Genomic DNA, 17337 nt, shown 5'->3' with positions numbered 1-17337 from the left:
AGACCACACAAACATTCAGTCAAAGTTCCATGTTTTAATCCCATAACTGTGCCTATATTAATATATATATTCATATTGTGCCTTATACCTGGTCTGTAGTTGACTTGTGTGTGTTTCTTGTTTTACAGCCTTTAGTTGAGCTAATTTTTTACTCAGAAGTCATCATGGAGGTCAATGTATCTTAATAACAGCATAGCAGCCATGTCATAAATTACAATAACCTTGAGAATCATGTTAATAATATGCCACTGTTAAGATATATCAAACTCATAAATCAGTTCTTGTAGCCTACAAAAGTTAAAAACAATGAACAGAAACTCAACAGTAAAACAATCACTTATATACTGTATAACTATAAGTGCAGAAAGTGTGGAACTCATTAAAACAACAGATCTGGCATCAGATCAGTAAAAGCAGAACTGATATTAAACATCAACATGTTAAATGAATCACTGCACCACTGCTACCCAGTTTGATTAGCAGTGATGGAGTGTTTCATAATGTCAGAATCTAAAAGAAAACTCTCCATTTGCCTCGTTAACTACAAATATAACAGATTATATTGCTGTAAACTTGCTGTAAAACAATAAGGACGTTGATAGCAGCTTATGATGTAACAGAAATTAAATGCATAAATATGTCTACACAAATGAGAAATGTTATGGACCAGTAAATCACAGTGTGTGTGTCCTGTATTTCAGTATAGGTGAGGAGTCCATGCGGCGAGATCCCAGGATCAGCTGCACCACCACTTGCTGCTCCTCGGCCTCAACACAGGAATCTCTGCAAGAAACATGAGATCCACTTTAAGTGTAAAGGGACAGAGGAAATAACAGATAGTTTAACTGTTCACAGAAGCACCGCAAGTGTGGATGTCAACAAAGGTGGTGGTGGGGGGGGGGGGGGACCAAAACAAAAGAGGCCATTTAGCAGAGGAGAGTGAAGCATGCTGGGTAATTAAAGGGAGGGTAGATGAGGGGGCATTATGTGGTTAGATTTCCTGGACAACACCACACATTGTCTGCCGGAGACAAAGCCATTGTTGTGATGAGGGTACAGGTCTGTAGGATTGTGGGTATGTGTGTGTGGGGGTACTCATATCTGGTTATCTTGAGAAACTCTATTTGTCATTATTTAAAAGGTTGTAAACAGTCATCATCACACAAATATCCCACTGTTACAAAAACACTTTGTTACTTAAAAAGCTAGTATTTTTTCATTGTTTATTACACCGTGCAATTAAATGAAACCTAGTTTTCTAACTTAAAGTACTAAAAGAAATAATGTTTCTGAATAAACCAAAAGAAGTAGCCTAGTTAATGGACAAGCACAGATTACCCCTCCAGTTACTTAGTTATTGGCCTACTTGTTAGAATTTTAACACAGAGAATCATTTGCTCATTTGAAGAAATACATTTTTGACGCTTTAACGCTTTATATTAAAGTCCTTGTAATAAGCATTAGTCAATAAGTAGTAAAATAAAAAAGTAAACTTTATTACCATCTTCATATACATACAGGTACATACATGAAATGTGACCTCTGCATTAACCCATCCTTAGCATTAGGAGCAGTGGGCTGCTGTAAAGCGTCCAGGGAGCAACTTGGAGTTCAGTCTCTCGCTAAAGGACACTCAAGGATCGAACCAACCATGTGGTTAAAGGAAAGCCCGCTATACCGACTGAGCTACAGCTTATGCATTTATTACCAACCATTCAAGAGTAAACACTACCCCCATAAAGACATCACGTTTCAGTTTTACTTTATTGGTTAATGGTACGATTACATGTATTGGACAAGAGAACGGGGCAGTTCAGCAATAAAAAGCACTTGTCATATAAAGATAAAATGACAATAAGATGTAAGATAAGATGGGATGACATATATAAAATATAGCACTATATACATATATAGAAAAGAGGATTGTGTGTAAACTTCCAAAAACGTATTTTGTGAGCTCACAGTGACCTTTGACCACCAAAATCTTATCAGTTCATCCTTGAGTCTAAGTGGACGTTTGTGCCACATTTGAAGAGATATTGTTCCAGAGATATTGCGGTTACAAGAATGGTACAAATTGACGGATAGACGGGCAACCTGAAAACATAATGCCTCTGGCCACGGCTGTTTCCAGGTGTGGTGTGCAGCCTCCACCACTCTATGAGGTGATTTGCGTCTGTGGGCAGAACAGTTCCTGTAGGGATGCTGTTTGTGAGGATGCTGGCGTTCATGCCGAACTTCCTCAGTCTTAGGAAATAGAGCCGCTGGTGAGCCTTCTTGGTCACTGTGTCCGTGTGTTGTGTCCAGGAGGGGTCCTCGGTGTGAAGCTGCTGACCCTTTCAACCTCAGCATCACCACTGTGGAGGGGGAGGTGTCCACCCCTCTGCTGTCTCCTGTAGTCCACCATCATCTCTTTAGCTTTGCGAACATTAAGAGAGAGGTTGTTTAGTGTCTTCACCTCCTCTCTGTAAGCCTTCTCATTGTCGTCCGTGATGAGGCCCAGGAGGGTCGTGTTGTCAGCAAATTTAAAGTTGACATTTGAGATGTTCTTGGCAGCACAGTCTTTAGTGAACAGGGAGTACAGGAGGAGGCTGAGCATACAGCCCTGTGGTGCACCCGTGTTGAGGATCAGCGAGGAGGAGGTGTGGCTGCTCATCCTCACCACCTGGGGCCGGCTCGTCAGGAAGACTCTTCACATTCTAAACTTTATTGTGCACAATGTCAATAAATGTCTCTCCTGATTGAACCGCCTATCTGAGTGTATTGAAATGCTGCCCTGCTTTGCTGCAGTCCAGCCAAAAAGAGTGAGTGGGGTCGGGTTTGAGCTCAGACACAAAGGGAGAGGGGACGGGGGAACGTGGAGAGTATGAGAGATGCACGCAGTGGCACGGCTTTATTGAAGAAACTGATTACGTAACGCAACATTAAACTTTAGCGATATAAGCGGTATTGTATCTCCCTTCGTAGATATGAATGGCTCATTCTAAGCTTACGAAAACACAATGATTCTTAGTTTCAGGTGATTATACACTAATGAAAACATAACTATGAATATTATATTCCATTTCTGCTGATAGATCATGAAAACACCAAAACCAACACTGAATGTATCTACTAACAAGTATTGTGTGTGTATCCAGAGCCTGATCTATCTTATTCCTCTGTGCCATAGAGCAAAAACTCATCATCTTAATACGTGGCTGGAAATAACCCCTAACAAATGTACTATTTACTTCTCTTTGCTGAAAACTACAGTGTCTGGCTCTCATGATGACTGGGCCTTTTTAAAAAAATGAAACAATATATTGCTATAACATTTACATCTTCAGTAGGAACCAGTGAGCTTGGGGCTGAGAGCCACAGACAGAGTAGGGAAGCCAGAAAGTTTTAAGAGACTGACAAACACATCTCTAGTTTTGCCTTATCTTTTAATACAGGAACTTGCATAGTGTGGCCCTTGAAGGTAACAGTAGTTTTACTAGCAGCAACATTGGTCATTTTGATGAAAAGCTGTCAACAAAGCTTTACATTACAGTCGTTGTCATTTGTCTCTGACGTTTGGGTTGATTATTAACCCATGGTGTGAGAGAGAGTTTTTGTTCTTCTTGTTCAAAACATTACACAAGACATTGGAAAGGATTTTAAAGGTTAAGTAATCTGACAATATTGGTGGAAGTGATTCTTGATCTGCATTGTAGTTGTTTTCAAACTCTCACAAAACCTTTAAAACTATGTTATTGCATTTTATGTTCCAAAAAAATAAATTATGTTAATGCTTTATTTTACAGGTCATAATTTCCTAGAAAGGAACTAAGCTGTATCCATAAAATTCATAGGAAGGTTCCTGAAAAGGAACTGAGTAATTTTGTACTAATTACAGGGAAAATGGAGACCGTGTCCGACTATTAATTTACATCCATCAATGGCTGATCTAGAGAGACTTTAAGTTATTTCACAACAATAAAGTGAAATTGGTCTACAGGCAAGCAATGCATTTCAACACATATACAGAATATGTATGTAATGTCCAATCATTAATTAATAAATATTTACTTGGATTAAATTTGAAGGAAATTCCTTTGGAAAACTGCTTATAAACTGAACGCAACTCACTAAACTCACATAAAGGTCTCAGAACTCTAATCATCATGTAATTAGTACCAAATCAAATAGTTAATTTCAGGAAACTTCTTAGGAAACTACAGACGTGTAAAACAGAACATTATCGATATCAAAGCAAAACCTTTTATTCCTCTGTGGACTGGATTGGAATATTTGAGTTGCTTTACCTGCACCACAAATGCTGCCAAGCCAGCCAACGCGGCCAGCAGTGCCATGCGCCGCAGCCTGCTCACATTGACCTGCTTGAGCAGAAAGAAGCGAGCCCATCCCAGCTTCTTGGCCGTGTGAGGGGGGTAACGCATGCTGTTGACTCCCTCCATCTTCAGCTGCTTGATCAGACAGCTGCGCAGGTGGCTGAGCTGGTCAAAGCTGTGCCGGCCGTGGTAACAGCCCATACCACTGTTCCCTGAGGGAGAAGTGGGAGAAGAAGTCAGCTACAAATGTATGTGTCAGCTTTATTCCTCCGAATAGCTGCAGGTTGGTTTAAATGTCATACACTCACCAACTCCTCCGAAGGGCAGAGCGCTAACGGTAAAGTGTACCAGACAGTCATTGGCCAGCAGAGCTCCACTGGACGTCTCAGCGATCACCCTTTTGATCAGCTGTTTATCAGACAGGAACAGTCAGGGCAAGTCAATCAGACAGAGCATTGTGGGTACAATCTTATCAACATCAATACGGGAAAAATATCTAAATATTAACTTGAATGACGGGAAACAAACGTCTGCTGCCGATGTGTTTACCTTGTTGTCATGGGAGAAGATGTATATAACCAGAGGTTTTTCTCTCTCATTAATAAACTGGATGGCCTCGTCTACACCGCTCACTGTGATGATGGGCAGCAGAGGCCCGAAGATCTCCTCCTTCATCACTTTGGATTCCCCCGTCACATCCTTCAACACAGTGGGGGCTACAAGGAGACAGCAGGAAGAAGTATTGATATTGCTTTATATACAGTGGACAAACAAAATACAGGTAGTGTTCATTATAAAATATGTGTGTATTCTATAAATGTTATGGAGACAACTATAATGTAATCAACATTTTAAATATAGATAGAGAGGGGGTTTGGGGAAGGGATATATTTTAAGAGAAAACTGAAGTATTTCAGGGCTCTTTCACAAGCCAACATTTAGTCTGTTTTAATCTAACTCTGGTATGGTTTGTTTGGGCGGTTGTGAACTCAGTAATCGTACTCTGGTGTGAACCAAATAACTGCTCCAAGACCGCTTGTAAAAAGGTTACAATCCAGTAGTCAAAAAGCATGCAATAATTATGATCAGTGTGTATGATGGAATAGAGGCATTAGAACAGGGGTCTCCAACAAGTAGCTCGCTACCCGTTTCTGAGTGGCTCACTAACGGTTCAAAGAATATGTACATAAATTTGATAACACAAGGTCACTTTGTAAAACTGTTTAAATTACTACCCAATCAAATTCACAGACCTCCCAACCTCTTCTGAGGCCAAATTATTAAATACCAATATATATATTTTGATCGCCTGTCAATTAATCTAGTTAGGCTGCTGTCAGGTTTGTAACGCCATAACAAACAGCGATGTTAGCAGACTAGCAAGAGCACACCAGATTTGACAATGACCGCAGAAAATAGCCAGGCCAATAAAAGGAAAAAATATATATTATTTTCATGAGGAATCGGTATGTGTCACATTTGCGGTTTGAGTGTGTCTGTCAGTAAGAAATGTAACATCGAGCGCCAAGTCCACAGCAACTTTTCATGGGACTTTCCGGCTGGTAGCAGTCTACGAACACAGAAGGTGAAGGAGCCAAAAACAACGCTTAAAAGACGACAATCTCAGGGGGCCCCAAATTTCCCTTTCCCGGGCCACATTAACAAGCTCTGACTGGGGGGATCCCGAGGCGTTCCTATGCCAGTGTGGAGATATAATCTCTCCACCTAGTCCTGGGTCTTCCCGTGGCTCATTATATAGTAGTATTCCTTTAAGGAATCTGAGACACTATGTCATTGAGCATAGCCACTTTTCAAGAAGTTCATCAACACCATGAAGCCTACCACCAATAAAAATATAAAGTTATCAGCTGGCCTCTTGAGCTAACCACTACCACAATCAATTCAGTTAACACAACTTTAGATGCTTGCCTAATACAGTACAAAGTCTTTTTAGCGACCAATTGCTCAAACACACCACGTACCTATATAGCACTGGGATTCATCACTGCCTCCACCAACAGCAACTGTGCTCCCCTCCATAAGAGCCATGAGCCTCTTAAAGTGCCGCTGGTTGATAATGCGTCCGTAGTCCTCAAAGGTTTCTGGATTATCTGTGTAAAACTCCTGCAATGTGTGAAATAAAAGATAAATCATGTTCAGATTACTTATAATCTCATTATTAAAGACAATTCATGGATTGTTGGGGAAAGCACAGAAATGCCTGTTTTTCCTTCATGTTATGGGAAACAATAGTTTCTATGTATCAAGCTATGATTTATACTGTTCAAATATGGGAAATAGACCAATAATACATTTAAATTACATTACATTTAAACCTGGGATTTAAATGATCATGTTTTACATTCAATCTAATTAAGATTATTCCACGTAAATTAAATTTTAGTGAAACCTGAGTCTCTCATTTCACCTTTGACCTCCTGAAATTTCAGATTCCCATCTGATAATAATGAGTTATTACACAACTGTGTTGAATACTCGATTCTGATTGGTCGATCACGGCGTTCTACGGTCTGTAATTTCTTTATAACAGACCGTTGCTATGTATAGCAGACCGTTGCTGTGGGCGCAGCTCTGATGTCGGACTCTGGCGGACCATTTTTGGGTCAAATTTTTTATTTCATTAGTAAGTAGCCGTGTAATAAGCAGGATAATGTACAGCTAGCGGGTCATTGTTGTGAAAGAATCCCCTTCAGGGCGATGAGAGACCTGTCGGGAATTCTTTCACAACAACGACCAGCTCGCTGCACATTATCCCTTACACATTACAATCCTAATTTTAAACCAACCTTGATGCACTTCTGGATCTCTTCTACTACTCGGCTCTGGATGGAGGGTTCACACAGGATAAAGTCTGGAGCGATGCATGTCTGGCCACAGTTGACAAACTTTCCCCACGTGATGCGACTGTATTGGGAGAGAAAAAAAAGATAATGCAAACCTTCAAGATGCACTTTCATGTTGTGGAAGCTCCCCAACTGTTGTGGTGGTTATTTGAAGCTACATAATGTCAGCATTTTTGTGTTTACAGTTCAGACTGACCGACATGCGACAGTGATGTCACAGTCCTTGTCGATGTAGCAGGGGCTCTTCCCTCCCAGCTCCAGGGTCACCGGGGTGAGGTGTTGAGCCGCGGCCGCCATCACCAATTTACCCACCATGCTGCTTCCTGTGTAAAAAATGTGGTCAAATCTCTGCTTCAGCAGCTCCTGGGTCTCTGTCACTCCGCCCGTCACCACTGGGTACAGATCCTAGGGAGAGGATATACAGTTATTAAAACTCCCTGTGCGTTCACCCCAGGATGTAGTTAACGTATCATATGGAACAAAGCAGGGGGCTCACTTTGTCTAGATACCGAGGGAGAAGTTCCTCCATGACCTTGGCAGAGTGAGAGCTGACCTCGGATGGCTTTATTACTGCTGCATTACCTGAAAGATGAAAGAGAGACACAAAGCAAGGATGGTGACGACACTTAACTACTTACAGTATGTAGTGAAGAAGAAAAAAATCTTTTTGCCAATGAAAGGAAGAACTAATGACGATGAGGAAGCAAGGGTTCTCATCGTCCTCACCCCCGCTCATGTGAATCCTGTAATACATTTCTTGATGAAATTAATTAGTTTATTAGAGAGTGAATTCTGTTGGCTGTTCTATAATATCCAACTTGCTGACAAGTGGCTGCTGGGTCAAGTGCGACACCTAGTGGTAAAATTTGGTATACCTGTCCTGTTGTGGCTAAATATCAAATCAAATTTTTACACCGGCCAAACTCTAGTATGCTTAATCTGTGATGTATTTCTAGGATTGTTGAACATCAGTGCACACACAGCCTGTTTAATACTTTAGCGTTGTGATGGAGCAAAACAGTCTACACATGTAACCTCAGTAGCTACATCATACACGCTCTGCACCTTTAATAACACCAGCACACCTATCTACAAATTCATATGGGTATATTTCATACCAGCAGCAATAGCTCCAACCAGCGGCTGTAGGGTGACAGCCCAGGGGTAGTTCCAGGCCCCGATGATGAGCACCACTCCCAGAGGCTCTGGCTGGACATAAACCTCATCTGCTATGGTCAGGAGGTTCTTCTCTACCGGCCGTGGAGCCGCCCACTCTGCCAGTTTGTCTAAAGCCAGCTTGATCTCTCCCTCCAGTCCCATCGTCTCAAACAGCTCAGTCCCATTTTGACTCTGAAAGTAGAAGGAGGGACAAAATCCATTTCGTTTGTGAATTCATTCACTTGTTAATTCAAGTTTATTGATCCGTTCAACACATACACACCATTACTGTAAATGTGCCACATTTAGCCTCAATGTCTAGTCATCATCTGCAGGATCTCTAGAGTAAAGAGCAAACAATTTGTAACATCATGCTTTCATTTTCAGTATCACTATTTATGTGATAGCACTTAGGGCTGGGCAATATGTTGTATCTTTATATATAATACATATAACTTTGATGGTAATATAAATAATGAACTTAATTAAGATAAGGCAGACAGGCATTGTTGAATTTAATGGGTTTTTAGATTTAATTTAACCATGACTGCACACTCCATTGTTGTCTAAACTAAAGATATTCATTACAGAAGTGGTAATTAATGTCAATGTGTTTTGTTTTGGTAATGAGGGGAACATTAGATACCCTCCAATGAATCGCCACCTTAACGTGGTGGAGGGGTTTGTGTGCCCCAGTGACCAAGGGAGCCGTGTTGTTGGGGGGCATTAGCTCCTGATAGGGTGCTGATCCTCGGCATCGAGGAACGTCCCCTCTCTGGCGGGGAAGGAACCAGGAGCTTGTGCGGGAGATGGAGCGTTATCTACTAGATATAGTTGGGCTCACCTCCACGCCTAGTTCCGGTTCTGCAACCAAACCCCTGGAGAGGGGCTGAACTCTCGCCTTTTCCAGAGTTGTCCAAGGTACAGAGGCGCTGGGCAGGTGAGGGGATACTCACGAACCCCCGGCTGAGCGCCGCTGTGTTAGAGTTCTCCCCGGAGAACGGGAGGGTCATTTCTATGCGACTGCGAGTCGCTGAGAGGAGGTCTCTGACTGTTTGTGCTTATGCACCAAACATCAGCTCGAAATATCCACCCTTCTTGGAGTCTCTGGGTAGTTTCCCAGAAAAGGCGCCAACTAGGGACTCTATAGTTCTCCTGGGGGAATTCAAAGCTCACAGGGTTGACGATGGAAAAACCTGGAGCCCTTCAGCACGCACTGGGGTGGTTTGCAGTGTGAAGTGCTTGGGATGAGAGTCAATACCTCCAAGTCTGAGGCCATGGTTCTCTGCCTGAAAACGGTGGATTGCACCCTCCGGGTTGGGAGTGTGTCACTGCCCCAAGCAGGACAGGAGGTTTGGTGCGGCGTCAGCAGTTATTCGGGCGCTGTACCGGACCGTTGTGGTGAAGAGGGAGCTGAGCCGGAAGGCAAAGCACTCGATTTACCAGACCATCAACGTTCCAACCCTCACCTATGGTCATGAGCTTTGGGTAGTGACCGAGAGAATGAGATCGTGGATACAAGCGGCCGAAATGAGCTTCCTTCGTAGGGTGGCTGGGCTCAGCCTTAGAGTGAGGAGCTCATCCGGAGGGAGCTCGGAGTAGAGCCGCTGCTCCTTTCACGTTGAAAGGGGCCAGCTTAGGTGGTTCGGGCATCTGATCAGGATGCCTCCTGGACACCTCCCTTTGGAGGTTTTCCGGGCACGACCAACTGGTAAGAAGCCCCGGGGTAGACCCAGAACATGCTTGAGAGATTATATATCTCGTCTGGCCTGGGACGTTGCTGGGGAGAGGGACGTCTGGAATTCCTTGCTAAACCTGCTAAACCTGCTGCCTCACAACCCCAGATAAGCAGAAATGGATGGATGGATGGAAACATTAGACTGAACAAATGTTTAAGAGGAAGCAGGAAAATAACACCAAGTTCAAAGATGAGTTCCATGGTCTGGTTAAATTTGATTTCAGTGATGGTCTTAACAGTCATTTGCAGTATGTTCCATACAGCTATACTCTTATTTTATCTGAAATAATTAAAATACTCAATTTTTGGTGTAGGAATGTTTTTACAATGAAAGTGCTAACGCTAGTAGATACTTAGAAAGAAAAAAAATTACATTTAAGTGCTTTATTGATTATCGGCAAAGAGAATTCATCTCAAATGTGTGGTCAGGGTCATTAACAAATCAGTTGCATGCTCTTCGGTGTTCATAACGCTGACATAAAGTTATCTAACGTTATAACAGCAGCTGTTGATGATGACGATGAACATGAACGGAAAACATGGCTATTGTTAGTACTCACAGCTGTCGAGCTTGTGGAAGACTACACATGAAATTTGTCCTCTGCATTTAACCCATCCTTAAGAGCAGTGAAGTGGTTCAGTGTCTCGCTCAAGGACACTTCTACATGCAGACAGCGGGACACTTCTACTTGCAGACAGTGGGAGCCACAGACACCTGTCCGCATGTAGAAGTGTCCCGCTGTCTGCATGTAGAAGTGTCCCACTGTCTGCAAGTGTCCAGCTGTCTGCATGTAGAAGTGTCCCACTGTCTGCATGTTGAAGTGTCCCACTGTCTGCATGTAGAAGTGTCCTGCTGTCTGCATGTAGAAGTGTCCCACTGTCTGCATGTAGAAGTGTCCCACTGTCTGCAAGTGTCCAGCTGTCTGCATGTAGAAGTGTCCCACTGTCTGCTTGTTGAAGTGTCCCACTGTCTGCATGTAGAAGTGTCCCGCTGTCTGCATGTAGAAGTGTCCCACTGTCTGCATGTAGAAGTGTCCTTGAGCGAGACACTGAACCACTTCACTGTTCTTAAGGATGGGTTAAATGCACAGGACAAATTTCATGTATGTATATGAGGAATCTAATAAAGTTTAAGTAATAAACCCGTCTAAGCATTAAGCCCGAATGAAATGAATGATTCTGCTATACTGTACATTACAATCCTGTCCAGTGACATGCAGAGACTCCCAGGGGGTCAGGTAGGTAGTCTCCACTTCTCTGACTGACCCTCACCAAATCCCAACATGTTCCTGGATTTCAAGGACCTCCTGGAGCCCTGTAAAGCTCTGACTAACCCACCTTGCCGAGGTCTTTTTTGACAGCCTCTGCAATGTCCCTCCGTCTCTCTGAGACGAAGCGCAGCAGACATCTCAGTTGGTGGATCCTGTACTCCAGAGGCTTGGTCTTCCCGGTCTGGAAGGACTTCCTGGCCCGTTGCACAGCCAGCTGTTCCCGGGACATCTTCAACAACAGAGGATCAACACACAGTATGAGAGCTTGACGTTAACTTCCTGGTTGCCTTGACAACATATTAGCAGTAGTGTGGATGTATTAAGTTAGCACACGTTAAGCAGCGTTATCTGTGAAGTTACTGTGTTTATGACCACAACCCTAGACCTTTGTTAGAGCAAACACTCACTGTACTGTGAAGGAAACAATGATAATACTCTCTATAAACCACAACACCAGAGTCACTGTGTAGCTAATGTTATGCTAGTCTTTGGATGAGCACATCCCAGAAGACCAGACTGGCTAACGACAGCTAGCTATACTAAATATACTAACAAATAGAAGCTATTAATATCTATGTTAAGCGATACCTGAAGACCAACTATTACAAATTAAAGTTTTACCTCTCAGAGCCTCTGACACTCTTACCAGCTTTATTAAGCTAGTAGCTAAGCAACGCTACTAGTTCTAAAGTTCTAAAGTTATGACGTGTGTGTTTAGCTACAGCGTCACTATGTAGGCGTATCCATCAGGGAAACAACCAATCAGCGTCTCTATGTAAGCGTGTCCATCAGGGAAACAACCAATCAGCGTCTCTATGTAGGCGTGTCCATCAGGGAAACAACCAATCAGCGTCACTATGTAGGGGTGTCCATCAGGGAAACAACCAATCAGCGTCAATATGTAGGCGTGTCCATCAGGGAAACAACCAATCAGCCTTCTCCATAATAATAACATCAGCTCAGCTGTGATATGCAACACAGAGGACTGTAAACAATGAAATAAAGAAATTAGAATGACTGTTGATGAATTGTTTCAAGCACCTTTGTATCAGACATAATTCTTTCTCTAAAGAAATATACATACTATTGTGTACAGTTTAGGAACTGACACTGGGAAAGGTGAAACTCAGAGTTATGAAGGATAGATAGATATATAGATAGATAGATAGATAGGTAGGTAGATAGATAGATAGATAGATAGTAACTATTGATCCCGAGGGAAATTAAATTTTCTAGCATCACAGTTCCATAGTGCAACATTTTTTTAGTAAAAAGGCAGTAAAAAAGTTAGTAGTGCAAAGTACAAAGTACAAAAAAATATACCAGATATGAAAATTACAAGGAGATGAAGAAAACTGTTAAAACTGAATATAGTGCAGGGTAACAGCTGTGATACACGACTATTAAAAAAGTGAATATAGTGCAGAAGACACTGTTAAAAAATTAGTATAGTGCAGGGTAACTCCAGTAGCTTAATCTATGAAAGTGCACTGTATGCATTATTATCTGTCCTGCAGACCCCCCTCCCTAGAGAGGTGTTGTACAGTTTGATGGCTCATGGGACAAAGGATTTCCTGAGTCTGTCTGTGGAGCACTTGGGGAGCAGCAGCCTGCCGCTAAATGATCTCCTCTGTTTGGTGATGACGGCGGGCAGAGGATGGCTGGCGTTGTCCATTATGGCCAGCAGTCTGTTCAGTGACTGCCAGTGACATGAGGCAGATTGGGAAATAGCATGTGACACAACCCAGACACTGTCATTAAATAGAAATTGTAAGTTATTACAAGACAAATGGTAAATGAGAACTTATTTTATGACAGTCTGATTCAATCACAAATGGTTACAATAAAAATGGTTTATGGAAATATTCAAAGCTACTGAGGTTCTGGAAGAAGGTTGTTGAATTCATAAGCCATGTAAATGGTGAAGCGGTTCCTCTTTGAACCACTTTGTGTACTTTGAATTTACCCAGAAGACTATTTAATGTTGTTACTGCAGCAATCATTATTCTTTGACTTTGGACCCCTGCAGGTCAGAAAGGTACCGTCTGGCTCTGGAGAGATGACTTATATTGTTGTCGGGAAGGACAAGAACTTTACTTGTTTGTGGAGAATTTTTAGTCCTAGGACAAATTTTCTAACAGTATGTCGACTGTTATTCATGTTGTTTATTATTTGTAAAATCATTATCACTATATATTAAGTAAAGAAATGTTGTCCAATAACTCAAAATAATAATACACAGCAAGACATTTCATTTTTTTTTCTCTTTTTAATAACAAAGACTGTATTTGTGTTCCATAAAGAACAAAGACAGACACCCCTTGGTGAGGGACACAAGTATAACATTAACATTTCTCTTTTAAAAATCGTTGCTTGGAAAGTGTTGCATTTTCAGGGTCTTTACAGACGGCGGGTTTCTTCAAAATGCATTCAGATCAAGCTGGAGAGGCGCAAAAACAACAGGGTACATACATTCAAGATTCTAGAGGCTCTAGGGGGTAAAATGCAGACTTGGTACCCATGCTTTATCTAAAACAGTCCATCTTCACTTACAGTCCATGGACAAAATGGTACAGAGCAAAGATTCAGGCGGTTTTCCATCAGCTTTATTTGTCCCTCTTCACTCTGTGTGCAGTAAAAGGCTTTGTGTGGTTCAGAGTGCTCATGACAAGGACGAGGGAAACTGAAACCCAGATATGTCTCAGAAAAAGAACAGTACATCAGAGAAACAGGCCCAGAGACCGCTGGGTGCCTGTGAATGCATTTATAAACATTTTTACACAGAAAAAGAATGTATTCACACCTGTACAGAGGAGTAGGCCTTTGTCTGCTTTCACAAGAAGAAGGCACCTCCTTTTTCCATCGTTAACTGTATACTACTGGCCTTAATGCACACCTGGCAAGTGCACATGTGTATATATACACTCATACATACATACATACAGTACAGACACTGTTGGGAGCACAGCAGACGACTCGAGGGGAGGCAGAGGGACAGAGGGGATGCTAGGCAGTGCAGATTGTGACAAATCAAGTATTACAACATTTTGGGAAATGAGTATGAAATCTGAAGACATCATGCTCATTTCAGAAAATTTCATAAGACCCACTGAACAAATATGTGTCTTGATCTCAACAACGAACAGTCCTGGTAGAAAGAGTTCTCTGGAAAGTTTTGGAGCTGCCACGAGTTATATTTTATTCTTTGGCACACCCCTGTTGTGCCAAAATAGGTTTCCTTATCAAACCCTTGGCAGACATGAATAAAATGTATCAAATTCATCTATGTACATATAAAGATTTGTGCTCTTTGACCGACAGGCAGGCCATCTGATGGTATCATCGAATACCCCCAAAACTCAAACTGTGACCTCACACACACACACTCGCTCCCCTCCCAAAAAGAGGGGAAAAGGAATCATCACATGCACCACATACAAATATATACAAGTTTGCAAACATCAAGTTTTGTTAAAAAAAATTGCTACAGATACTGACAGAACATAAAAAGCTGTAGTATTTTAGTAAAATAAAACTTATTATTAAGGTAACTTGTCAAGTAATATGACCATCCAGTTTCACAATACACTCCATCAGGGTTTAAAGTGGACGCTGACTGGTTGTTCAGCACTACAGTGGTGACAGGAGAAGGGATTATGTTGGTTTGAGAAGCACTGCGTCTGTCATGTCGATGATAAAGAACAGGGAAGCCATAAAATAGCTGCATTCAAATTGTAGCCCATTTCTTCATATGCCATACACAACAAGCGTTTCTGGAATTAAAGGGATATTCCCCCGATTTAGCATTACACTTCCATTAAATTGGACAACTTGCGAGAGACAAATTAAATAAAGAATGGTCAAATTTGAAGCAGCACAGGCCGATATATCCTTGCTTTTAATCCCTAATAAGGGTCAAGATCCAAAAACACTCCAATATCCTCCACCTCCCATAATGCAACCTGATACCATCTGCCATATTTCAAACTCCACAGCCCCAGTTTATAACACAGCCTTTCTGTTAAAAAGTTGTAGTCTCCAAGCCCAAATCAAGATAACCCTGATGACATCATCCGGGTTACAATCTCCCCTCAGAGTCACAGAAGACATTTTACAATTCACAGGCTGAGGAGGGGCTCCTTGTGACAAGTAAACTGATTTCATGTGTAAAATCGGTGGCATGCCCCTTTAAATATATGAATTTACATCAGCTGACAGGAGAAATGTGGTTCTGTCAAACATATGGTCGATCTTGACAGAAGAGGCCCCGTAAAGTTGTTCCCCCGGTTGCTCTGCCTTATGGGAAATGTATGCATTCGGTAGACTTGTTTCTCATGCATACAGAGCAGTTCAGTTTTGAGAGTGGGAGCAGGAGTGATTAGAAAACCCTTCTCCTGCCTTCACATTTCTACCTTCAGAACTTGCACAGATACACGTCTCTTCCTCTCAATCCACAATAAAGTGCTTGAGCTAACAACACAAGACAATAAAAACAAAGCTGTTACAAATCTACAGGTTCCTTTGCTCGCATGGCTTTCTAGTTTCTGTAACGAGAGTTTGTGTTTTGTGTAAAGATCCACGTTGTTGGATCTGTTACAGTGATCGGCCATAAGCCTTTTGCTTATTTCTTCCATTTTCCACTCCAATACTTGAGGTTTTCAAGATAGGCAGGAGACTCAAACATCCATGTTCTTCTGAACCAATAAATAAGAACAAGTTAAACACAGAGTAAATAACCACTGATATCACATAGTAAGGATTTAAAAAAGATGAACTGCTTCATGGGGAGTTCGAGTCTCTTGTAGCCCACAACACCGTCTCATAGTCCTGTCCATCCTCTTTTTCTTCTGGTAAAAAACAAATGATATCGTGAAAGATGGACGTTAGATTTTATTTGTGTCGATCAGATGGTTTTCCACCATCATAGCGTATGTAGGAAAATGCACTTGAAAGTGCATGCTTTATGTCCACATCCGGTTTCAGCCTATTGTTTCTGGATCCGTTGTCATCTTTGGTTGTTATTTTGTGCATCAGTCGCTTGTCACAGGTCAGTCCGTGATGCAGCCAGTATGATGATAATTACAGATGAATCCTATTAAATGAAAAGTGCTTGAACTGCTACAGGAGGGAACAGCGGCTTTGTGAGGATGGTAGTCAATAGTCTTAGGACGTGGTCCCTCTGTGTGCGTGAGTAAGCTTGTTCATGTGAGGGATGCTACTCGTACAGTGTGACAGTGCAGTAGCAGAGGGCTGAGATCCTGCGGTCCACGCTGGCCTTGTCTGCAGGGAAATACACAAAACGACAACAAATAAATAGAAGTTCAATGAGTAAATTACAGTTATCAGACAGACCTACAGACTGAGCAAACGCTCTTAACTGCGAAAAGTTATCGTAAATTGCTTGTTTCAGCCTGATGAATAGGTACGTGTTCATGAGGTTTGATCATTAGCATAAACGACGCCCCCAAATAGCCGTAAACGGCGACCTGTTCTTCTCTTTTTAGGAACACGTTTAGGAACACATTTCATTACTCAAGAGAAGACTTTCACACTGCAGAGCTTCAAGTCCTGCTGTCATAAATCTGCAGACAAAAACATAACATCATAACATAAAGATATGACGGCGTTTTAGGGCCATTTAGGTAAAGAAAAAAAATATAGAGGGGGGTAATATTCAGAGAAAAAAAACGTGAATACTCTCGAAGATTAAAGTGGCAAATTTACACAAAAAAAATCATAAATTTACGAGAAAAAAACTCAGAAATACAGTGGAATGCAAAACTGTGGTAACGCCAGCCACTGTCTGAATTTCGTTGCTCCTAAAGTGGTGTTATTATGGTATGGATGACCTCTGAGCGAGGCAAAGGTCCTGAAAGATGCATATACATATTTTCTTTCATGTTCTTTCTGTGTCGTTTTATGAACACAAGTAAATAATACATAAATACTACTATTATAGAAGTTACGGGACAGTACTAGAGACAAACTAT

At 41.8% G+C, this 17337-nt stretch overlaps 2 protein-coding genes across 3 annotated transcripts in view; both read right to left on the bottom strand.

Annotated features, from left to right (window-relative positions):
- Positions 1-14: 14 nt before the first annotated feature.
- LOC119491420 (aldehyde dehydrogenase family 3 member A2-like) lies at positions 15-12100 on the bottom strand. Of its 2 annotated transcripts, none has more exons than XM_037775454.1 (10): positions 11415-11576; positions 8299-8530; positions 7677-7762; positions 7377-7585; positions 7124-7241; positions 6299-6440; positions 4866-5032; positions 4625-4724; positions 4290-4528; positions 15-783 (listed from the first exon to the last, which is right to left on the bottom strand). In XM_037775454.1, exons 1-10 carry the CDS (start codon positions 11574-11576, stop codon positions 769-771), a joined length of 1470 nt encoding a protein of 489 aa, XP_037631382.1. In that variant the 3' UTR covers positions 15-768. The 2 variants fall into 2 exon arrangements, with proteins under 2 accessions (XP_037631382.1, XP_037631381.1); XM_037775453.1 differs by lacking the exon at positions 15-783 and adding an exon at positions 11969-12100 and having other exon boundaries at positions 3412-4528.
- A 1496-nt stretch (positions 12101-13596) lies between these two features.
- Positions 13597-17337, bottom strand: part of ulk2 (unc-51 like autophagy activating kinase 2) — a 37935-nt gene continuing 34194 nt past the window's right edge. The window contains exon 27 of the mRNA XM_037774947.1: positions 13597-16627. Coding sequence (XP_037630875.1) covers positions 16563-16627 — 65 coding nt within the window. The 3' untranslated portion in view covers positions 13597-16562. The remainder of the gene's footprint in view (positions 16628-17337) is intronic.

This window comes from Sebastes umbrosus, chromosome 7 (genome assembly GCF_015220745.1).
Source record: "Sebastes umbrosus isolate fSebUmb1 chromosome 7, fSebUmb1.pri, whole genome shotgun sequence".
NCBI classification, from domain to species: Eukaryota; Metazoa; Chordata; class Actinopteri; order Perciformes; family Sebastidae; genus Sebastes; species Sebastes umbrosus.
This window is presented reverse-complemented; position numbering and strand designations above follow the sequence as displayed.

Excerpts from the sequence above, each read along its gene's own strand:
- LOC119491420 (XM_037775453.1), bottom strand. The coding sequence starts at position 11,576 with ATGTCCCGGGAACAGCTGGCTGTGCAACGGGCCAGGAAGTCCTTCCAG. Across the intron at positions 7,242-7,376 it reads GACATCACTGTCGCATGTCG|TCGCATCACGTGGGGAAAGT; the intron begins GTCAGTCTGAAC and ends CTCCCAATACAG. Across the intron at positions 4,725-4,865 it reads TCTTCTCCCATGACAACAAG|CTGATCAAAAGGGTGATCGC; the intron begins GTAAACACATCG and ends TCTGATAAACAG.